This window comes from Strongylocentrotus purpuratus, unplaced genomic scaffold, assembly GCF_000002235.5.
Source record: "Strongylocentrotus purpuratus isolate Spur 01 unplaced genomic scaffold, Spur_5.0 spur5_scaffold_7, whole genome shotgun sequence".
Taxonomy (NCBI): Eukaryota; Metazoa; Echinodermata; class Echinoidea; order Camarodonta; family Strongylocentrotidae; genus Strongylocentrotus; species Strongylocentrotus purpuratus.
Window position 1 is genome coordinate 15943490 of NW_022145613.1, and position 25658 is coordinate 15969147.

The 25658-nt window shown below is 37.4% G+C and overlaps 1 protein-coding gene across 1 annotated transcript; it reads left to right on the forward strand.

Moving 5' to 3' along the window:
- Window positions 1-4858: 4858 nt before the first annotated feature.
- On the forward strand, window positions 4859-23270 carry LOC100893176. The gene is made up of 6 exons (XM_003728539.3): window positions 4859-5187; window positions 12781-13133; window positions 15026-15082; window positions 15817-15933; window positions 17556-17687; window positions 19518-23270. Exons 2-6 carry the CDS (start codon window positions 12810-12812, stop codon window positions 19638-19640), a joined length of 753 nt encoding a protein of 250 aa, XP_003728587.2. The 5' UTR covers window positions 4859-5187; window positions 12781-12809; the 3' UTR covers window positions 19641-23270.
- Window positions 23271-25658: the final 2388 nt, after the last annotated feature.

A 25658-nucleotide genomic window follows, 5' to 3' on the forward strand; every position in this document is an offset into this window, starting at 1 on the left:
CTCTTTCTCTCTCTCTCTCTATATATATATATTTCTCTTCCATTCCCTTCTCTCATCCTCTCTCTCTCTCTCTTTCCCTATCTCTGTAATAATATATGGATCATAACTCTCGCTCTCATGTCATGAAAGTATTTTGTAGGTCATTAATTTTGGAAAGTCGCGGGGGACAAGAAGTTGTTAACTGCATGATAAAAACGAACGGAACGTTAAAGGCAATACAAAGTTTTGGTATGGGGTCATGAATTTGGTTCCAATGAACATATTGGAAGCATATGCGATTTTATAATATTCAATTATCGTTTTTAGCGGTTGAAATCGAGTTTAAAATGTTATGTTGTATAGCTCCCTTTCAAGACTGTACTTTAGCTTTAAAACAATTTTTTTCTCGACTCTACAATCAACCGATTTGCCATTTCCGTTTGGAAATTATATATCAGAACTGTATATTCTGAATTTGTTATGGTCGCAGCTACCATGGAATGGCCTTAGGTGCTATTTGAAATATTTGAAATTTACCGGGAGCACTGGTAATTTTGTTTATTATTCAAATTCTCGAAGTAAGAGATTTTTAGGGGCTAGAGCTTATAACACATCCAAGTGTATCAACATCAATTTTTAAAGAATTGCAATCCATTCAATTTTTCAAATTTACCAAAACTGTGCATTACCTCCCTAGCTCCAGAGGGGAAAATCGTAAATCTACCCCCCCCCCCCCCCCCCCTTACGCAGAGCCAGTGGAGAGGATTATCAACATGCTCCCGACCCCCATGACCAAAACATCTGCAGCTGCATGACTCATGAAGGAGAAGAACAAGAAAACGAAAGCACGCCCCTTCCGATGAATAATGCGATTATATTCAAATGAAAGCTAACACGCTCCAAGCAAGTGATAAGTGTCAAGATCATGATATTATAATCATGTATTGTTCAGAAGTCAGAAATGTGCCCGACTGACAAGCAAGCTCTACATTCCGAGCCCGACACTGGCACCCTGGATGTTTTCATTTTGTGTTCGTTAGAAAAGAGCCTACCACTGTACCACAATCTGGTGAAAAAATAGAGAAATGACATAATAGGTCTTTGAAAGTTATATGCATATAGCTCAACTGTCTTGCGTGGTGGAATTAGGAGGGGCAGGGGGGCAGTTCGCCTCTCCTGACCGATTTCTAACTATGGCAGAAACGCTGCTTGCACAATATTAGGCAATCATTGTGACATCTAACATAAATTCCGGTTTTTTATTCGCCTTTTCTTGTCCAAAAGAAGTTTTGGGTATTGCGGCAATATCTCTTTCTTGACCCCCCCCCCCCCTCCCCCCCCCCCATTGTGAAACAAATGACCCTTAAAAAGTTGTTAGTTTCATTTGCTGAACTATATAATTATATCACTGTCAGTTTCGATATTTTGCCCCTCCTGAGTAAAAAGTCTGGATACGCCACTCATATGCATTTTCCTTTTGCCATCCCCGATATCCGACTATATATATGTGAGGAAGGTTAGGTCTCTCCTACACAAAATTTAGAGATATTTAAGTAACGTTATAAAGGCGTTTTTGTTTGTTTTTGTTTTTGTTTTTTTTAATGCGGCTTTTGTTTTGTTTTATTCTTTGAAATATTACGCTGGTAGGCCTACTCTCCATGCGACCATAATTTATGGGCACACTATTCAGATAAAAATGATTCTGGTGAGCGATTAAAAAAAAAAGAACAGTATCCCAAATAAGCAGGTAGGAAGGGTACAAAGTAATATATGAATATTTGCTTATTTTAAAGGAGTATAGAACTTATAGGCCCTATATATATTTTTTTTTTCCCTAACCACCAAGTCTGCGATTGGAATTGGGGGGGGGGGGGAGGTGGGAGCAATGGATCTGTGCCCCCTTGAAGGAGTGTTCAGTGACCTTATTTTCTTCTCATTGATATTATTATTATTATGATTATTATCTTGTACTTATTATTGTTATTATTATTATCATTAGGCCTATTAGTATCTTTCATCATTACTGTTGTTGTTATTTGTAGGATTATTATTATACCCGTCATATTAATGGTAATACAAAGTTTTGGTATGGGGTCATGAACTTGGTTCAAATGAACATTATTGGAAGCAAATGCGATCCTACAATATTCAGTGATGTTGGCGCGGTTGAAATCGAGTCTAAAGTGATGAAATTGTAAATAATAAACTCTTTATGTTGTATAGCGCCCTCTCAAGGTCAATATATTAATTTAGCTATAAATTAGCTGCCTCTGAGATTAGCTGCCTCTGAGATATCGTAGAAGGTTGTTAAATGATAACTTTCGAGTTTATTTACTGTCTAGTACTTTAAACCACCCAAAAAAAGAAGTATTGGGTGATGACTATGATTTAAATAACTTAGAATGGAAGATAGGAGAAGGACCTTTTAAACTGCGATCCTTTAGAGACGAAGTAGTGGTGGAAGGGCAAACCAACTTATTGCCGAAAATCCCAGAATGGCGGTTAGCACGACCACAAGTGTCTTTCGAACACCATGGCAAAGTGCAAAAAAAGGAAATGCCTCCATTTGAAATAAAATCGATTGTTCTAGATAGCATTGGAAATTCATGGAATGGGTTTTTACATATATATACAGATGGTTCTAAACTCGAGGATGGGAAGACAGGAGCCGCATTTTATGTGTCTCATTATAATGTGGTGAAATTTTTTAGATTATCCCATGTCTGTATTATGAGAGCAGAACTAGTGGCCATACTAATGGCACTAGAGTGGATTAATACATTTATTGAATCCTCTTCGGTGGTAATTTTTAGCGACGCTTTGTCAGCTTTACAAATGATCGATTCATACTTTATTAGATGTGCTATTGTAAATGAAATTTTATCCATAATTAATATTTTGCAGTTTAAGGATGTTTGTGTTGCTTTTGAATGGATTCCGTCACATTGCAATATTAGGGGCAATGAGATCGTAGATCGGGCTGCCAAAAAAGGAGCCATGAAAAGGGACATAGTTATACCAAATACAAGAAGTGAATTGGCAGCCTCTCGTTTGATCCATTATAACAAATTATGGCAAGCAGAATGGGACAATGCAGAACACGGTAGATTTTTATATGCTTTGCATAGCGACGTTTCAAAGCCCATACATAGACAAGGCCTATCTCGCAGAGAAGAATGCTTGATACAACAACTAAGAGTAGGTAACTGTAGTTTAAATTATTACCTTTTTCAAATTAACCAACACGATACTGGTCTTTGTGAAGTTTGTCAAGAAGATGAAACAATTAAACATTTTATTTTCTATTGTACAAAATACGACAAAGATAGACGTCTCTTAAAAGAAAGGATTAAATTGAACAACCCCAATCTGAAACAATTATTGATGTCTAACCCAATTTTTACTCGTGAATTATTGGGTTACATATACGATACTAATCGTTTTAGATAGCTTTTAAAGCTATCAGGGATCCCCTTAACTTATGTCGATCCTGTAATAATATATAAAATGAAGTATTTGCGGTTTTTCCATGAACAATTGCAACTAACTCCCATCTCGCCTTTTATGTGCATTTTATGCAATTTTAATATTGCAGCTTTTTTTTTATTTATTTATTTTTTTTTTTATTTTTATAAAACCATATCACTATTAATTTCATTTCACCAAGGAAAGTCGCTCGTGGGCTTGATTTCCGAAGCCCACGCCAAACCTATACACGAAATTGACTGGCGCAAATAATCTTTGAGATTGAAGAGCGCCATCTAAACGAAGAACCAACCAACCAAAACTATAAAACAATGTTCTTTGAATAAAATCGATTGATTTGCAATTACCGTTTGGAATATACAACACAACTACATATTCTGAGATTTTCATGGTCGCAGCTACCAACGTGTAGTCGTAGGCGCTATCAAAATTTACCGGGAGCACCGGTAAATTTGTATATTCATTTTTTTCTCGAAAGCAGAAGTGTTTTAGTGGCTAAATTTTGTCGTGCTTATAATACATTCATAGGGGCATCCAGATATATCAAAATTGTAAAGAATCACTATCCTGCCAATTTTCAAAATTTACCAAAACTTTGTAATACCTTTAAAGTCCTATTATTTTGCTTTTATAGAGATTTTAAATTATAATAAGACTGGAAAGTCTGGAAAGGCTATATTTAGAGCATATCTTATTCAATAAAAATAACATCTGTTCCTTGAAAGGAGTTCACTTGTCTTGTTTACATATTTTACCTGTTTGGGTTCGGGGAAGCTCGAGGTCACAGAACTGACCTACATTCCGGGTTGACTTTTATTCCTAAAAAATAAACACTATCTATCCCGGTTTGTATATTAGTGCTCACGAGTATCTCAGGCATCATTATTAGGTTATTCATGCTATTTTTAGCTCATGTTGATGCGCCCCCGGATGCGCCGAATTCTGTGATTTACATGTATGCTTCCCTGAATTTGACATTCAGCCAGCTCGCGCTCCACATTAAATTACTGGGGTCGAACAAAACATAAACATTTTTTGACCGCATTGTGTACATGTCAGTTGGACGTGACGAATATCATTCATGAGGGTTTTCTCTTTTGTTAAAAACCTCGAAATATTTAAAACGTCCTATATTTTGGAGGAATCATGGACATCATTTTGACTAGATTAAAAATACGTTTATTATACAATTCCCAAAACATTTTTTTTTTAAATGATTTTTACAATATCGCTCTAAAATTTATTCAAATGTCTTCCCCTTTCTTCGAGCTTGATATGATTGATATATACACCCCTCTAATTTTTGAATGAACGGGTCCACTGATCATAACTTTCCCACGTGGAGTATCGAGGTCGCGAGCAGAAAATTCTCACTGTGCATGAGCGACTTGCATGCTCTCTCTTGTATTGTGTAATGCATTGTCAGTGTACATGCAAGGTGATCAGCTGTTTGCATGACCTGGGAAGAATGAATATTGCGAAATTTTAAGTACACGCGCATAGCTAGCTAGCTGTAGACTAGAGCTTTACATTTTCTGCACACACACACTCAAACAAACATTGAGCACTAAAAAGGGAAATAACACTTGGAGAAAGCTGAGACTGACGACGAAATCATCTAATCTTAGTGTTTGCTTTCGCGAGTCCAGATCTTATCAACGAGTTTCCATTATTTGAACCCTATTTTTGGATCCTGATGGTCCGAAGTCTACATTTTCAGTGGTAAGTTGATTTATTTATTGATTTTGAAGTCAGTGAGTGAATTTGTCTTGAGATGAGGAGATGAGAGTTGAGAATGAGAGAGTGCATGTGACTGTCGTTTGCCATTTCATCTTTCAAGATTTTCAGATAATGAAGCCTTTACCTTGTGTAACTGTCTGTATAACTGTAAGTTGTAAAAAAAAAAAAACTTGTAAGTTGTATATAGACCTTCGCACGTACATCATGTAATGATGTAGATTCTACTAGATCTAGACTAGATCATAAATTCATAGAGTCTATGATGATTATGATGAGTTGAGTAAGGTCAAGGAGTGGGAGATGCTGGATCGATCGATGAATGTGACTTTCTTCACGCCGTGGTTGTGTATTGCTGACTTCCAGAAAATCGTTGAAGGGGAATTCCACCCTACTAGATCTAGAATCTAGATCTAGGTCTAGAGTCTATGTTGGTTTTTAATAGAAACAGAAAGAAAATGAGACTTGAGAGGAATTAACGGCTAGGTCGGTGAAAGTTTAAACAAATCTGATTAATAAAAATAAGAATAAGTGGCTGTAGATCTACCTAGACTCTAGATCTATCTTTGGAGCGCGAGCTCGATCCTCTCCAATTTGCTCTGTAGACCCTATTGTATTTGTAAATAAGATTTCATAAACTTTAAAGCCACACTATGTCGTACTTGTAGCTACTTGCTCCCTCTAAGGCTCTAGACTATAGACCAATGGTCCTCCACAACCCTCTTTTTCTTATGTTAATTCATGAATTGAGAGATGAGTTGATGAGATAACCACCTGTCCAGTGAAGGTGGTCTAATCCCTCCTATAAACTAGTACAGATAAAAAAAAAAGTAAAAGTAAAAAGTACTGATATTATTAGTATTGCTATTAATGACAGAATAGATTTTTTCCATAGGACCACGCAACTACATGTATTTACAAGGGATATATGGAAACATATATTGCATGTACAAACTATACAAGTACAATGCAGGTATGATTAAACTAAATTCTTGACGGAAAACATTGAATGTGAAGTTTTTTAGTATAGATCTAGGCCTTACCAACTACTACCATGTATGGCTTGTATGCCTAGGTCTACCCTGTTGCTCAATAACCCGCACAGTAAGACCAAGATCCGACTGCAGATCTGGTAGGTAAATAAAGAGTCCGGCAACATCTTTATGTCGAAACTTTCGTGATCTAGACAAGGATTCCTTCATCGCCAGCATAACTGAGGCTTTTCACAAATTTCCTTTTGATGGGAATGTTGATGACCAGGTGACCTTTTACAATGAAACTGTTTTGGAAGTACTTGACCAGCATTGCCCTGCGACTAAGCGTGTCCATCGTTTTCGCTCTCGTCCTCCGTGGTATACAGATGAAATTCATCAGGCAAGACGTCTTCGGCGTAAAGTTGAAAGGCGCTGGAGAAAGTCGCATACAGTCGAGAGCCGCCAGCAATATCTCTCCCAGGTTCATGCGGTCTGCAAGCTCATTGAAAGAGAGAAATCAAAGTACTATACAGAACAGTTAAGCAGTGCAGACGTAAAGAATGTGTTCCATGTTCTGAATACGCTTTTGAACAGGTCACCGATGGCTCTACCGGTTGATAGCTCTACTACATCACTACCAGAGAGGTTTGCTACTTTCTTTGAACAGAAGGTAGAGAAGATTAGAGCAAGTCTTATGACAGGTAATGCAGGAGTTACGGACACCTGTAATGATGATGGGATGATCACGGATGCCTCTGTTCCTATCACCGAACTGTCAGATTTCGACAATGTGACTCTTGAGACGGTCTGCAAATTAATACGTTCTTCACCAAATAAGACATGCTCGCTAGATGCACTACCAACGTGGCTTTTGAAAGAGAACATTAACACTTTTCTTCCATATATTGCATCAATTGTACACACATCATTGAGTAGCGGTGTCTTCCCCTCAGCACTGAAGGAAGCTGTGGTAGTTCCACTGATCAAGAAGAGCAATCTTGATAGGGAAGATCTGAAGAACTACAGGCCTGTCTCAAACGTCCCTTTTCTATCAAAAATCATTGAAAAGGCTGCATTGTCTCAACTCTCGGACCACATGGACGAACATGATTTGAACGTTGAGAACCAGTCAGCTTACCGCCGTTGGCACAGTACAGAGACTGCTCTTCTAAAAGTACAAAATGACATTCTGGGAGCATTGGACAACAGGTTGGTTACCTTTGTCGTATTCCTGGACCTGTCTGCTGCGTTTGACTGTGTTGACCACACAATACTTCTACAGCGTATGGACAAGCTTTTTGGCATCTCAGGAATGGTGAGATCGTGGTTTGACTCGTACCTGTCAGACAGAAGCTTCAGGATGAAGGTTGTGAATGAGCTATCAGAACAAAAACCTCTGAGATTCGGAGTTCCACAAGGCTCAGTGGTTGGTCCTCAACTTTTCAGTTTATACACTCATCCTGTAGCTGATATCATCAAGCATCATGCAGGGATACAACACCACATCTATGCAGATGACGTGCAACTGTACATCTCTGTCGATCCAAAGGACAGGCATGCAATGACAGCTGCTCTTGAGTCATTATCTGCGTGTATCATCAATCTGCAACAATGGATGAAGAGCAACATGTTGAAACTGAACTCTGAAAAAACGGATTTCCTTATTGTTGCTAGTCCACGCTATCGACATCTCATATCAGGGATTGTTCTGACCATTGGTGGTACAGTTATCGAGCCTTCAACCTCTATCCGAAGTTTGGGTGTTGAGATTGACGCTAATCTGAAGTTGAATCGCCACGTGTCATCTCTATCCAGTTCGCTTCACTTTCATTTGTCCAACATAGCACGCATCAGGCCCTTCCTGGACCAGTCTGCATGTGAGCATGCTGTGAGAGCGCTCGTCTCGTCTAGGATCGACTACGCAAACTCCCTTCTCTGTGGCACTTCTGCATTAAATGTGAAGCGTCTGCAGCGAGCTCAGAACCGTGCTGCAAAGTTGGTTTTTCGGGCCAAGAAGTACGACCATGTAACACCTTTCCTACAACAACTTCATTGGCTCCCCGTTGAAAAGCGCATAACATACAAAATTCTGACTATTACATACAAATGTCTTAATAATTCTGCTCCCAACTACCTCACGAAACTCTTACGTAAGCATCAAACAGCAAGACCAGGGCTCCGATCAAGCAATGACCCAGCACTACTCGCAGTTCCAAGGACCAATACATGTACAGGTGACAAATCCTTCTCTTCTGCTGCACCACGCCTATGGAACAACCTCCCCCAGAACGTACGGACGTCGTCATCCCTTTCTCAGTTCCAGAAGTCCCTTAAGACATTTCTATTTAATACTTAATCTGTACCTGTAATATTACATGTAGTTTATAAGTTATTTTGTAAGACAATTTTTTTTTTTTTTTTTTTTTTTTTTTTTTTTTTTTTTATGCGTAATCAGGAAATGTAATCAGTTCATAAGTTATTTTGTTACTGATATTCTTATATATGTATATGATATGTAAAGCGCTGTGATACATTTACTGTAATGAGCGCTATATAAATGCAAATATTATTATTATTATAGACTACGCTCTAGAGTTTTAGACTATTGGAATTGGAATGGTGGTGGTTATTTTACCTGACTGCTAAGAAAGCATTAATGCTTGTAAGTAAGCAACCAGACGGCCGACGGCTTTAGGTCCTCTCCGAGGGACCTGGTAATGAGAATTAATGCCTTACCAAAGGGCATTAGCGCATCGCCTTGGTTTCGAACCCGGGTCACCGGATTACGAGACCACTGCTCTACCGACTGAGCTATCGCGCCTCCTCTATATATCTTGGATGACTCGGGGGGGGGGGGGATACATGGGGGCTCAGGGCTCGGTCGCCCCCAAAATGCCAAAAGAGCCCCTGAAAGTCATAAAAGGGCCCCCGAAGTCATAAAAAGCCCCTACAAATTTGCATAGAGTTTAATGCAAAGCAAGCTTGAAGAGTAGCTCTTGCAATTTTTTTTTTTTTTTTTTTTGTCCCTGTGATGACTTGATCTAAATATCTTGATCTAGATTTTGTGTGTAGATCGTATGTTCTTGGCTCAGATGCACTCTTTAATGTCCACGCTACAGATCTTTCTTTTTTTATATGGTCTTCAAGGTAGTAGGTTTTTATTTGGGTGGGCAATCATGCAGAAAACGGGGCAGATTATTGTGGAATGGCCCTGTAATTGTATACAGTACTTTTATCACATGATATGGCATCACTGGCATGCATGACGAAGCAGACTACATGTACGTGTGCCTAGTCTTCCTAAAATTTTGCTAATTTTCCTCATGCTTTCTCAAGGGCAGCGCTCAAAATACACGGGGGCGGTGGGCGATTCGCCCCCGTGAGCTACATAATCGCCCCCGTCAGGTTGCTCACGGGGGCGATTGCAAAATTAAAAATCGCCCCCGTGGATATAATAAAGATTATCTTTTCGTTTATAACTTTAACGCAATATTGAGTATCAATTTTCAAACCTTAAACCAATGAAATGGAACTTACATGTAGATTAGCGTGCAAGATTTCTTGTTTTTTATTATTACCGATTCAGCTCGCAGTGCAGTGCCGCCGTCAGCAGTGGTTATAGGCCTACTGCGCCGTTTGTAACGGTACGTGTGCACGCTGCCGCGCCATGTCTGCTGGAGCTGAATATAAAAGCGGGTGGGGGGGGGATGCTGGAGAGGAGGACCATTAATCTATTTTATTTTTTCAGGGGGGGGGGGGGGGGAGGTGAAGCGCCGTTTTAGCATGACTTTCTTTTTAACTCTTACTTTCACCTATCTCAGATAACCCTAAGTTTTTGGTTGCTGCTTTATATGTAGTTGATAATGCATGATTAAAATAAAGAGAGAGAGAGAGAGAGAACCACCATCATTTTGCAATAGTTCAGGGTTTGTGTAATGTACATTTTCAAACCATTTCTTAGCGTCTCAATCCTAAAAAAATAGCGAAACTATTTTTGAGCAAAAGCATTATACTGAACTGAATAAAGAATAATAGCTTTATATTGGCTCATACTAATACTGATACGGGCTAAAGACAATGTGGTATTTGTAGAGGTATTCCAATATGACATTTTGATAATCAACATTTTGTTCTGGTATCATATGTATATACTCATAATACAACTGATCTTTATGATTTCTTAACGTGACATAGCTTCTTCTCCCCCTGCAAACAAAAAAGAAAACAAGGTTATTTAATGAAAGGATCATGCGACAAATAATCATTGTGATTCAAATTGAGGTTTTTTTTTAATAAGCAATGCTTTTCACCAGAATCTTCTTTGTAAAAACGACTTTTACAAATCTCAGCCATGCAAATCTGCCACTGTTGTAAGATCACTTTCAGATTAGGAGAAGTGTATTCTTTAATGAGTATTTTACATTGAATGGAACGTCTAAACTTTTTGTAAAAGTTGTTTTACTAAGAAGATTCGGGTGAAAAGCAGTGCTTATTCAAACAAATATTCGCATCAATTTGAATCACAATCATTATTTGTCGCTTAATCCCTTTTAATGACCTTGTTTTCTTTCTCGTTCGCAAGGGGTGAAGAAAATATGTCACGTTATTGACATCATAAAGATCAGTGTTGTATGCGTATATATTATATACACAGGCCCCACGGAACGTTAATCAAAGTGGGGGGCTAAAGTATTTAGGATCAGGTAGAGGGTAGCAAGCGTAAATTGGTGTGTGTGTGGGGGGGGGGGGGGGGGTTCAGGGGTTTTAGGCATTTAATAATGGTCAGAGAAGCACAAATATTTTGATGCCGCATTTGTGTCACTGGCAGGTGAGCATTTTTTATTTTATTTTTTAAGGTAAAATTTACATTACTATCCTATTTTTTTTGTTTACCAGTTTGGGAGGCTAGGGGGGGGGGGGCGGGCCTGTAGAATCGGCTCGTGGATCCGCGCCTGTACAAAATAGCACACACACAAAATCGCCTCGCCGCTACGCGGCTCAGTAAAGAAAGAATGTAAAGGTTGCTCCGAATAATGAGGAGGAAATAATGTGCAGAACGGGAAAAAATCGAGAGAATGTCACCACAGGATGAAAGTCAGTAGCAGCTATGTAGCTTATAAATATGTAAGAGGGAAAATGCTGATTAAAATGAAAATGATGAAATAGCTAATAATTGAGGAGTATCATACATGTAGGTACCAATTCAATGGATATTTGTATAAAAAAGAGCCCCCGTCAGTACTAAAAGAGCCCCCGTGAGAAGGTTCACGGGGGCTCTTTTTTTTGGGAAGAGCCCCCGTGGACAACAAATTAATTTGAGCCCTGTACAAGGGTGAAGACCATTGCGCAATAATTTATCCCCCTGCAATGCTTATAGTATACAGGCAGCATCATGATTGTATTGTTTGTTTGATTGATGACTGCAGTGTGTTAATTTGCTCATCTAGATCGAAGCCTTCTAGGCTAATTAGCTACAAGCTAGGCTTTATAACAAAGTGGTAACCACTCGTTGAACTTGCAGTGGCTCTATATCTGTGCAAGATCAGAGACAGGTCAGTGTATTGTAGGAAAGGTCAGCAATTAGAGAGAGAGAGAGAGAGAGAGAGAGAGAGAGATAGAGAGAGAGAGAGAGAGAGACAGAGGGAGAGAGAGAGAGACAGAGAGACAGAGAGAGACGGACAGACAGAGTTGATGAAGATCAAGATGAAGAGAAAAGGGATATACCTGTACTTCCCCAAAATTGCTTGGTCTGTCATGAGATGATTCAAGTTTTCACTTTTACTTATTGTATACAAGATTTGTTTATAGGACGGTCAAACTAACTTACCCAGTTCGTGTTAGTGATCGAGTTAGTCCATTTATATTAGTGCTGTAATCAAATGTTTAACCGTCCGGTATCCAACCGCCCATGGCGGATTCTGTTTTCAATTGGACGGTTTCGTTTTCCCGGTTTTTAAATTTTTTTTTTTTTAAGTTTTGATGTATGCCCCTCCACCTGGCACTATGCCTGGCAATGTCTCCCGGCTCAGTAATCTGTGTGTTGACTCACCACTAGAACAACACTCCAATCTGTCTGTCATCTTGGTTTGAAAGTAATCTTTGTAATAGATCTCAATATGTAGTTTATAATAATTCCTCAATTTTTTTTCTATAACAAATAGTATACTACAAGGTTGTATCCTAGGTACCCTTCTGTTTTTAATTTACATTAATGATCTTACACATTCTTCTAAAAACGACATTGTTACTATTATTTGTGACAAGTTCACAAGCACAAATCGGTGCCTTCTAATGCACTTCGCAGTTAAATGAAAGTCCTTCCCGCTTTTTCACACGGACCTGGCTTGCTGCCGACAGTCGGTAAAAAAATGATATTAAAAAATCGTTTAACCGAAAACCGTCAGGTTTTGACTGGCAATTAAATGGAATTGGAGATATCCGTAATGTTACAGCACTAATTTATATGTTCAAATTTATGATATTGTAGCAATAAGTTAGGAGGCAATCATGACGGTAAATGTCATGTGAATATTATGAATAGTAAACCAGGAGACAGATAAGTTGATAACATTTGTATCGGTAATCTTTTTTTCTATGTCTGCAGATCGTGAAGAAGAAGAAAACATTTCCACGATGCCATCCAACTCGAATGCCCGGGACGTTGAAGTCGGGGGCGACATCGCGCGTACCAGTCGCCCCACGATGCTCGTTCATGCCCATTCCAGCCAATACGGAGGCGGATCAGGGGGGACTGGGTCCACCCAACTCACCCCTGCAGGCAGCTACATACCCCTCACCCCCTCTGCCAATGCCTACCACAGCTACAACTCCAGCATAGGCAAGATGACGGGGCTTCTGCAGATTCTCTGTGGCTCGGTGACAGCCGTGATGGGGCTTCTGGCCCTGGTCTTGCATTCACATCAATACTTCATGGACCTGCCCCTGTGGGCCGGACTGGTAAGTCTATTGGTAGCTCTTTGAGTTTGAAAAGTATCTATATCGAGGAAAAATACAGTGTACTCCTTGGACTATCACTCTTTAACATCTGTACATTGTATCGCCCAGGGATGCCAATTTTCAGGCAATATAGCCAGAATTCAGGCCCTGGCAATATATATTTTTAGACCATAGTTTTGGCTTTTTTGTGTACAAAATAGCTCATTCTAGGTGATTTTCAGGCCCTCTGATCAATTTTAACTGGCATCTCTGATCCCCCAGAACAAATTGATTTTTGGACAACTACATGACATGTACAAGTGTCTGTGTCTAGACAGGCACCCTGGAGAAATGGGGGCACAAAATCAAAGCCCAGGGATCCGTTTTACAAAGCCTTTTTACAATGACAAATCAGCTGATAAGCAATCAGAAGCAAGGATTTTACTGGCTTTTAGCAAAAGTTGTCATTTGTCAAAGTTTTGTGAAATGGGGCCCTGGCCTCTCAAATTATTATTTTGTTCACCTCTATAGAGCTCATGTGTTCAAACCCAAGATATTTCAGCTCACACCCTCTTTGAATTTAAAGAAAAAAGTGAGTGTGGAGCCCTGCCATAGGACAACTTTCCCTTAGGGCAACTACCCCCCCCCCCCCCCCCCCCCCCCGCCTCCTCAGGACAATGAACCCTCCTGATAATAATTATAGCCCTCTTCCAAAAAATATTTATCTGCTTCTATACAGTGCGTCCCAGAAAAAACGAAACCGAGAATCATTGATGTTTTATCATAACTTAATCACAATTATAATTAGTAAATGACACATATTTGGAAAGCGTGAAAAATGCATCATATGACTTGCATCAAATGAAAGAGGAGTATCTAAGCTTTCCAAATATGTGTCATTTATTAATTATGATTGTGATTAATTTATGATAAAACATCGATAGTTCTCGGTTTCGTTTTTTCTGGGACGCACTGTATAGATAGGTCAGAAAATAGCTCTTGAAAGCAGAGAGTTCAATGAACTTCCTAAACCAGGTGTAAGTTGTTTTAGCAATTCACCATTTTCATAATATAATCAAATTTAATGCATATAAATCTTGAGTAAATAATGCATTAATTTTTGCTAGGTTGGACATGGTATGTCCTACCTTACAACACTGTAATTTGCATTCTGGCTATACAATTACTTGTAGCAGGTGAATGAAAATATTTGTATGAGGCACATGACAACAATGCATAATTACATTTGATTTACATTACAAAAATAGTCTATTGAAGAAACGATGATTGAGATTCTTTACAAATCCTTCTAAATGCCAAAGTTGTTTGATGCGGTCCCTGGATATATGATATTCTCTGGTTGGCCAAAATATGTAGGTCGTGTCACTGTAATGTAATCTGGTATGAACTTTTTGTTTATTCAGAGATTTGTCATAAATTTTCTCCCAGGGTCGTGCCCAAGGCATTAGATAGTTGGCATCTTGTGTTGTTGTTTTGTATACATACATGTATGTTGACATGAAATAATAATAATAATAATAATAATAATAATAATAATAATAATAATAACAATAATAATAGCCTAATAGTCCACTCCAAATTTTATTAAACCGAAACGGAAATTCTTTTTGCCCAATTGATCGTGAGCCTGGCAGCCACTGAGCAGCGCCAGATCGACGTTGCTCTATCCCTTATTGTTGAACGCCAAACAAATGTCTTGCCATAAGAATTGAAGAAAGGATTGGCCTAGATGTGTATTTCATCATTTGTGTTCAAAAGAATTGCAGTTTAGCTTGCCTAGCTCCTAGTCTGAATGTTTTCTATTTCTAAACGTGGAGGTCCTGTGTCGATCATTTTGTTAACATGTATATTATGTTTCTTTGTTTTGTTTCTTCTGCTTTTTCTTCCAATAGGTGTATCTGTTTGGAGGTGTATTTGGTGTTTCAACTTCAAAGCAACAAACATTCATGGTGAATATTAATAATCCCAGTTTATTCTTTGCAAATATGCTTCACAAATGACACTCTTGCAAGATTTTGTACTTAAATTACTAACCCACTAACATGCACAAAATGCTGAAAAAATTCTCAAACTAGAAGATATTTATGGTTTTTTGTGAAGGCATCACTGTGCAACACCCCAACACAGTAAATTCTCCCAACCAATTTTTGAATTTTCTCAACCGTTTTTCCAACACTTTGATGTTTGGATATGGTATACATATATAGAGCCAATTCATTGTTAGGTGACGATTTTAATTCACGTAAAATTAAATTAAATTGTCATGATGTAGTTGGGAGAATTCAGGAATCAATCAGATCTGTTTTCCCCTATTTTGTATCATTTATAATGGTCTGTTTTCACTCAAACTGTCAGATTATCTTTGATTGATAGCAATGAAGTCACTACAGTACCTTAGCACCATTTTCTCTCATCTGAACAATGTTACCAAGTCCCTTTGATTTGATTACAAAATACATTACAAAAATTTCCTACAGTCCAAACCTTGCCCAAACACTAGGCGTATAACCCAAACCCTAAACTGTATCATAATATATTTGCAATTGTAACCCTAGCATATTACATCTCTGACCAAAAAAAAGCCTGTGCAAATGTTGCTCTAGCAAATATTGGGTCATCATGTACACGTAATTGATATACCGGTATGTAACTTTTTAAACTTTATTTTCCCCTTCTTTTCTAGATTGGTCTCTATCTTCTGTTTTCCGTTGTGTCAAGTATGGCATCTTCAGTGGTCGTGGTGACACAGGGACATGCTACTTTTATGGAAGCAAATACATGTGAATGCTCCATCCTAGAGGTAATTGATTCATGATTTAATTGACAATTCAAGACTTGTATTTTGTGGGTTAATTTGGTGATGACCTGAGTTGTATACTTTGTATATTTTTTAAATTCTGATGATGAAAATTGCTGTTGTGTCCCATGGTGTTAGTCTACATCATTTTGACCCTGATTACCCAAAATTATGAAGTTAATTGATATCTGGAAAAAAAATATTGAAAGACAAGGTTACGATTGAATGTGCCTCGGGACTTATTTTCAGTTTCTCCTAACCCTCTTCCAGGAGTGGAGCAGGTTCACAAAACTATTATCCCTATTTGTTATAAAGGTTTTATATATTGTTACATAACATTCCATTTTCAATACTAGTGCATGTATATGCCCTTGACTTTATGGCTTCATACAGACAATTTCAATATTTGTAATGGTCGAGTGCATAGACCTTGTAATATCATTTCACCTCTGTAGTGTAAATGTAATACTTCAATTTGATATGGGCAGTCACATTAAATAGCCTTGATTTGTCAACACATTAATGTCAATGGCTTATAGTGAACTGTAAGATTATAGCTATCAGTTTGTAATATGGGGCAGGGGGATAGAGGGGGCAGGTCATATTTAGAGTTAACAGTACATACAAACGGATATTTTATATAACGCTCAAAAATGGGTATGAGCAAACATTGACATTTTTTAATGAGTTTTTCCAGTAACGTAATACGAGACAAAAAAATCTACGATTCTTCAAAATTGTGTCTTGGCCATGGAGAAGACATCCCGAGTCAAAATAAATGATTTGTTTTATAAAAAGTTGTTGAAATGTTGTGTGTCCCTGGTATACTGTAGCCAACCTTGCGAGGTTCCTTCATAGGAAGTAGGTGTGAAACGTTGGCAAGATTGGCTCTATGTTATCTTGTGTATACTTCTTACATCCGGAGACCAAGAGGTATGGCTACAAGATTTAGTGTCATAATGTAGGTCAGGTTAAGGATCTGTAAAATTTGTAGGCTCATTTCAACTGGGCTGTAAATCTCAGGAGGATGGAAATATATGTACCGTAGATGGAATGAATGGTATGAATTATGAATGTTGTGTTGAAGGAAGGATTTGGATGAAATCATTGTGGCATTTCATTTGTTTAATGTCATTTGGTAATCTGAACTCTGGAAAAAAAGTGATACAGCATGAAAACCCTTATGGCTAGTACATGACTGTATGTTATTTGTTCTCCTTTTTATTTCTCTCCCTTCTCTCCTTTCTTTTTGTCTGTCATCCCTTTCACCTTCCCTCTTTCTGTGAACCTTCCCTAATTGTATCTTTATATTTGCTTCCCTTTATCTCTCTCCCTCTTTCTCTTTCTTCCTCTCCCTCCCTCTCTCTCCCTCTCTCTCCCTTCCTTGCCCCATGCCTCCCTCTCCCTCTCATCTTTCGCCCCTCCCCTGTCTATCCCTCCCTCCCTCTTTCCCTCCCTCTTTCCCTCTCTCTCTCCCTCTCTCTCTCTCTCTCTCTCTCTCCCTCCCTCCCTCCCTCCCTCCCTCCCTCCCTCTCTCCCTCCCTCTCTCTTTCCCTCTCCCTCTTTCCCTCTCTTCCCCTCTCCCTCACCCTCTTTCCCTCTCTTCTCCCTCATCCATCTTGCAGAGCACCCATATGCTGTACGATGCTACAGCTGCCCTGGTGTCATGCCTGGAGCTCCTCGTGACCTGTGTAGCCATCTATCATTGCTTGTTGGGTCTTGGTTGCTGTAGCTGCTGCCAGGGTCCTATTCCCAGGGTAAGTCTTGTGTGATGAAAGGTATGGTATTTCCGCATGCAGTCTCCAAGATGGCTCAATTTACATGTACACACTAAAAGACAATGGCTGATATTTTCCTACAGAGTGAGGTGCAATATATGCAGCCTTCTCAATCGGTTTAAAATTCGCAAAAAATCCCTCTTGTAAAGTAATATATTGACCAACGTGTCGCATATTTACTAATGTACTTCAATTTATGCATGTTTTGCTCCAGAACCTCTACATGTAGTTACTAGCTGTTTAATTCACCTGTTATCACTAATTGCAACTCTCTGGATGGAATTCACTTTTTGTTATAAATATATCGTGGATTAACAGTTGCTATGTTAGACAAGCCTAAAGCAAGCTTGTGAGTTCTCAAGAGAAACCTTTGGTTACGAAATATGCATAAATTATTCAACAGGTCTTTTGTCCCCTCACCTACTTTAGTTGATGGAAAACTTGGTAGGAAATTTTTCAAAAAAAATAAACATGAAATGATTTGAACTACTAACAAGTTCTTAGTTGTGTTTGGGGGGGGGGGCATAGATTTTTGTCACAATTTCTGTTCCATAGACTTTATAGAAATTCTTGGACTTTAATACACTCTGGCAAACAACTTTAAAAGAAAGCAGAAAAATCAGTCAAGCAAAGTTTGAACAAATGTGGACAACAAATAAGAAATTTATCAATTTTTGAAAGTTGTTATTACTATGTACATGTATGGGAGCTTCAAATTGGTTGAATTGGTCATATATCACTGTGATGTAATGCCAGACAACTTTCCTATTTGTTCAAATACATAAAATGACTGAAATCTTTTTTTTTTTTCCTCTTTTATAGGATCTACAATAATATACTATCCATAATATATTTTGAGTAATGCCCCAAGGGAGTAAGCACTTGGGAGAAAAACGGATATTAATGATATTTTGTACACAATTTAATTGAATTGCATAGCTCTAGTGATCTCATTCATAACTTTCTTATTATTGGTCCTATTGATTTCAAATTTTGACATTCTGTATCTTTTTTTCTGCTTTCATACAATTTAATAATAGTACAAAGGTTGGATTGCCCTTTGATATAAATGAACAAACTTAAGGTAGATTTCTTGCATCATTGTAAAACCTTACAAAAAAAGATATAATATGCATGAAGTGGGGAAAAATATTCAAAAAGAAATGTTTTACAAATTGCCCTATAGGGATTCATCATTATAGGGTTGTGTAGTTTTCTGCCAATGGAGAAAAAAATGAATGCCCAAAGCAGAGATACTGTATACAGATGCCACAAGAAACCTCATAAGAAATAGACCAATTAATTTTAGCACCATCAGTCATATGCTTTCACAAACAGATGGTAGAATATTGGATGTTAATCTCAAGGATAAATATTTATTTGAATCATTATAATTATGCTATACTTCTCAATGGAAGTCATATAGAAGTAAAGAATAACAAATTTAAGAACGGGCACGAGCGATTTTATGTGGTCGAAATGGCACAAAAAAAATTGATTAAAAAAAATAATGGAATCTCATTATGAGAGCACAGTTATAACAAAAATCTCATTATAAAAAGGTAATCTTGCTGGTCCTCTTTCTTTGTATTTATTTTTGTTGCCCCCATGATATGAGAAGAATTTTATATAACAAGCTTTAATATTCCATTTGTACATCAATTTGCATCTCCAAATTGATCCCACAGTACAAGGCTGAGGGACCAATTTGGCTGAAAATAGAGGTTAATATTGCAGGTTCTCGTCTAATGGGAATGACTAATTAGCTTTTTTATGGCTGATAATATTTGTTTTTCATTTCTGTTTCAGGAACCAAGAAATGGCATTTCCCATCCTCCAACTCTGATGGATTTCAGCAACATTCCTCTCCCCCCTGCCCCTATTTACCCAGTCCTGCCCCCTGGCAGCTCAGAGAAAGTGCCCCTTGAGTGAGGAGGGGGTCCTAACGAATGAGCCATCACGCCCCACCCCCATGCTGTGGATCGACAATCGGGGCGGAGTAACAGCTCATGATGCAGCACAGTAAAGATGTGATTGTATAAAGCTGTACTTGGATTTCAAAGTTCAGTTTATCACTCCATTCGTTTTGGATGCACTTATAGAGGACTGAATATGCTATTCATCCAGACTTGCTTAGCACCGTGGTCGATGTGCTGTAGGAGAGTTACTAACATGTTTTTATAGTGTATTGTGCTAGTTGTGCTTGCACTTTAAGCTGGACTGTGTTAATGAATATGCACGTGCTGCCGGTGGGGCAAGTTAATCGCTGTGTACTTCCAAGAAAGGACTCGCAAGTGGCATTAGCTATGGCCAAAGATGCGTGAGAAGACAAGAGGTCATTGGCAGGAAGATGGAGAACTTTATGAGAGTAGCTTGGGAGGAATAAATAATCTGTAACATCCAAGTGTTATTATTTAACATGTTTCATACTGTAGGAGCTAGACCTACTGAAAAAATGTATTCAATTGCCATGCTAAATTGATTATAAATACAAATTCTATGTAATCTCATGCAAATGTGAAACTATTATATCTTCCTCAAAGCTTCCGCAAACAGATTGCACATCTGTTTTGATCAACTTAAAAGTTAAAACTGTGATTCTACAGAGGAGTTTTATGAGGCAATCTTTTTCTTCCTCTAGAATTTTTCCATATATTTCCATTCTCTCTTGTGGCGATGAACTTACTTTTCTATCTTCCATAAGACTTTTCTCTTTTACTTGAGTAAATCTTTTGTAATAAATCTATGAGCTGTCACTGTGATGCTGGCGTGCACATTAGATAGTTTCATATGTCTTAAAGGCAAATCTGACAGGCTTCATTGGTTGTGTAAAAATCTCACGTAAAATAAAATCTTAGGATACTTGATTTAAGTCTAAAATTTAACTCAGGACTACATGTATATAGGGCTTAATTTGTCAAGATAGTAAAAATTGGAGAGTTCAGTAGATAAAGCCACCTTTCCATTTTTGGAAGATACAATTTTGTTCTGTATGTTTTGAGTCGGGCCATCCTCACTTCAGCTTTTAACTAATCTTGCGTTCTGCTAGCAAAATTCTATTTTGAAAGAACGGCTCAAAATAATCCTAAATTATTTATATTGCAATAGATCTCTTCAGAACCTCAAACTATTAACGACCTACAGAAAATTTGCTGAAAATCACTATCAGATGAAAACACAAGTCACATTTGCATGTTATAGCTCAGACGACTATGTGTATATGTAGGTATATATACAAGTAGCTTGATTATCCTATCTTTCACTTCTCATCGCTCCATTATTTTCTGCCAAAATCATTTCGCAGGTACAAATTATTTGTAATTCTTAACATTTAGTCTAAATTTAATTTGATTCTGTGATAATTCAGTTTACATCGATACCAGAACGCGAGATTATCCCTTTAACAATTGAATACAAAGTCAAGAGATAACTACCCGGTTTTCTTTAGACCTCAACAATGCAATTATAATTGCAAAGCCTCTCTTGTGCAAATGTTTGAAATGATTGAAGTAGACGCTGTATGGTTATAATTGAAATACTGCATCTTGCAGGTTCGTTTACACCTATACACTCATAAAAGACACTACCAAGCAAACTGATGCAAAAACTTGTAATATTTTATGTACATGTATTTGAGATTAATTGTTGCCAAAGCAATGGGCATTCAATGTGTTATTGACTGCATGGCATGGCATCAAGAAAAATTCAATACGACTGTACATGTAAGAAGTTAAAAGTTTAAATGTAAATGTAAACTCTGTGATATGCCATTCCCTTTTTATACTTTTGATATGACATCTAGATAGAGTTGTATAATACTAGTAGTTTAGTAAATCTAAATCTTGATCAGATATTGCTGGGTTTTTTTTAGCCAGAAAGGCATTAACTCTGTCTTAAATGCTATGAGCTATAAATGCCATTTTTTGTTCTCAAGCAGTAGACGATGGGGTAGAAAGTTCCTTAATTTTAGAAAATGTGTTTTGTTATGCTACAAGGATTACACAATTTTGTTTTATATTCAGTTACATATTGTTTACTTTGGGTATTACTTTTGATATTCAGTTTAGGGGGTAGAAAGTTTCTTAATTTTATAAAAATGTGTTTTGTTATGCTACAAGGATTACAATTTTTTGTTTTATATTCAGTTCCATATTGTTTACTTTGGGTATTACTTTTGATATTCAGTTCACTTTTACTTTTATACAGTTTTTGTTATGAATTTTAGTGCAATTTCAAGTCTTAGACGAAACGTCTCTATTTATTGTATATATAGGTTATAAGTCAGATGAGAAGAAAAAGATAACTTTGTTATTACAGTTGCATCCATAGAAAACTGCAACGCTGTACAGAAAGATCAGAGAAAGTCTGAAACAAAAGAAATTAATACATAGACGTGCAGTTGTGAATGGGCAACTCATCAGTCATGCTCTTTTCAGTTCGCCATTTCTCGATTAGCCTACTCTTTCAATGCACAAAACATTGTAAAACTTTTTGGTAAAAGGAAGAATTAATTCTCAAACTAATATCATAGTGAAGGTACATGCAATATACATAAACTTAAGATACTAATCTAATGGTTGGATAAGTTCTTTCTTCTAAATTTGAATACTGTACGAATATGAAATAAGTGTGTGAAAAGCATGAACTTAGTCATTTAAGTTGCAAATACATAAAGGCCTCTGGAAGGCCTTATGTGATAACTCAAAAGTTCAAAGGTAATTTGTTTTATATGGCGGATTATCTTGAACATTTTCTGCATCTACTTGTATATGTATATCTCTGATTTTCAGCTTTTGATCAGAGTTTCACTTTGGGTAAACATTATTTTCAACTGTTGGTACAAATGATAAGTGATAAGTTTAATTTCTATACAATAGGTAAATATTGTCAGCTGATACCAAAACGATTTTTTTCCCCATTGAAATGTACTGTGATGTCAAAGTTGTAAGGGTGTAAAAAATTATACAAAACAGCTCAGCTATAATATCGGGAAACTGTCTGTCACAGATCTTTTGAGCAGTTATTAATGGCTTTTCGATTGTCACGTCGACAGAGTGAACTGCGACATGACGTCGTTCTGAGGATCTGCGCAATCTGGAACGCCAATCTCTACAGCGATAGTGTGCACCAAGCTAGCTGTACTGGTACGTGAATTAGACTCGTTCAAAGTGGTGCGTGCGGGGATGAATATACATGAAGAATATGTCACTCACATCATCATGTGACATCATTTTCACTATAGTGCAGCAAGCAGGTGTTGACTGAAATTTAAATGGTTTCAAAAGGAAATGATCACTCTCTGGACTAGAACGGCGTTCTTGTTGACACAATCGAAAAGGCCCCAATGTGTAACATAGTTATTGGGATGTTTGCAAGCATTACTTTAGGGTGCTACTTTAAAAAAAAAATTACTTTGTGACTAGTTCTTTCACTCTTAACAATATCTTGCCAATATATAGATATCATACTCAAATGCTCAAACGCTTTATACTATTCCATAATTTGTCATGCTGTGGACAAACCTGTACATTGAATTTTCCCTGGGAATGAAATAGGAATTGAGAAGAATACAACCAAACTCCATTGTGTGGAAAATGTTGGAAAAATAGTTGCTTCTTTAGCTAATTTAGCTATTTGAACAATTCTGACATTCTCATTACGGTAACGCTTCGGTTGCTTTCTTTGCCTGCCTCTCTGCATGGTCGCTCCTCTGCCACACATGCACATTCGCACAAAACATTAGGCACCAATTGACAGAAGGATTGCTTGGCACAACACAAGGGCTTTGCCAAAGTACCAATTTATGGTCTTTATTAGCTCAATGACGACCCTCTTAACACAGGAATAGATTTATCTTGCACCAGAAACAAATGATGATGGCTTTGGTATATATATATATATCCTATCATAGATATATTGTGGCAAAAGGAGATTTATTACGCGGCATATAAAGAGTTAAACTTTGTGTCACACGTTGAGTAAAATTTAATTCCTTTTCAGTTAGCGTATTTATTTATTATCATTTCAGTTAAGCCCATTTGTTTTTACCTGAAAGACAGGGTAGTCTAGTGTGCTCATTTTTCATATAACAAAATTCGGCTATTGATTATTATAAGAATAAGTACACTCCTTCTTACTTTTCCAACACCATAGTATATATAGTAAAGTTGGTATATAAGCCAAAAGTGAAGAAAAAAAAACATTTTGCAACATGCCTTAAATTGTACTTTGTAAAAGCTAAGAAATGTAAAATAATTGTACTGCTACTTACTTGTATGTTGATAAAGTAAATTTTTTCAGAATGAAAATGTGCTAGTATACCAATGATTTAAAGTGTGAGTTTAACTCATCATAGTTATTTTGTCACCTGAAAATGCTGAAATATTTATTTTGTGATATAATGGTTATTCAGTGTATATGTTTGTATAGCTAATATTTTAATGTGTTGTAGGACAACACCAACTGTTAATGAAAATGTTTCAAAAGAATTGAGTAGAGCTTGGTGTCAATAGTAGACTGAAAAATCAGTCTATTTGAATTTCAGTCAGGGGAATGTTCTGCTGAGCCAACGTCTGTCTTTACCAAATCCCTCTCCTTTTAGTAGGAGAGCCTCAAAAGATAAAATATGTTTTTTTGTTGTTGTAATAACGTACTCCAAGAAAACAGTTTTTTCTGTCATAGTCAATGGAAGACTAAGGTTCATAAAAGGTATACTGAACAGATTATAAGAGATAAAGCAGTAAAATGCTGAAGGGGAAGGGAGCTACAAATAAATAATACAGCTGGGCTGAGTGGGGTTTGAAAAGACTGCATAGTGCTTCTCTCTGGGAAAAAAGAAATCATTGATATTTATTTTCAGTTGTTAGGTTGTTATACATTGTACTTTGTTTGTCTTTCACTTTAGGATATTTTTATGCATCAGCATCCTTTGAATACAGGAACCACATCACATGTCCTCAGTTTAGAACTAGATTCTTTTTTGGACAGCCCACGAGACCGGTAATGTCGGTCCCTTGAACCTTTGTCAGGAGGCCAGCAAAACCAACCGGTCGGTCTCTTGAAATAAGATTGATGTGGTTGGTCTCTTCGGCTGTTCTAATTTGCTGAAGTTCTCTTGGGCTGTTGGTCTCATTGGCTGTAGCCTTTGCATAGATATGGTTAGCATTCTCCAGTCATGAGGAGTAATGTTGTGCTAAAAACACAATTTCACTTAAAGCCCCTCTGCACTAGTTTGGCCAGGAGGGATTAGACCTCCCTGCATGGTCACTGATAGGTGGTTATCTCATCAAATCATCTCTCGATGAACATAAGAAAAAGGGGACCATGGGTGACCGCTGGTCACTGATTAGGCATTGTTTGCTATATAGAGGGCACAAGTAGCTATAAGTAGTGCAGTGGGGCTTTAAAGTTTACTCCATGGTATGGTCGAGGTTTGTATTTCTAGGGTTTGGATTTACACTGGTATCTTTGCACCTTTAGCAGTATTTTTATGTTATTTGTAAGATTAGTACTAAATTCTGATATTAATGTGATTGTTTCTTTTAAGTAATAATTTATTATTTATACACTAAAACTTACAGAGAGTATGGTCAGTATCGTTTTTCATTGGTTTTCACCTTTGTTTTATTTTATTTTTGGGTCTTATGACGGGTTATACAGTTCTTACTACATAACGAGCCTGATCACTTTGAAATGTATTGTTTCACATGTTCACCTTGAACCACCATATATACTGTCAACATTAATACATATTGCACGAGCAGTTAATCCAGTTTACCTGTCAATTCTAGTATTTTAAGCTAATATAGATTGAACTGTTTTGACAGGTGAAACCTCGACAACACACTGCTACAGAGACAATTATCGCTATAGAATAACCCAAAATTGTTTGATTTATGATATTAATTCTTTGTTACATCATTTTAAGTGATGACAGGATGGATACATGTA

Excerpts from the sequence above, each read along its gene's own strand:
- LOC100893176 (XM_003728539.3), top strand. The coding sequence starts at position 12,810 with ATGCCATCCAACTCGAATGCCCGGGACGTTGAAGTCGGGGGCGACATC. Across the intron at positions 15,083-15,816 it reads CAAAGCAACAAACATTCATG|ATTGGTCTCTATCTTCTGTT; the intron begins GTGAATATTAAT and ends CTTCTTTTCTAG. Across the intron at positions 17,688-19,517 it reads GCCAGGGTCCTATTCCCAGG|GAACCAAGAAATGGCATTTC; the intron begins GTAAGTCTTGTG and ends TTTCTGTTTCAG.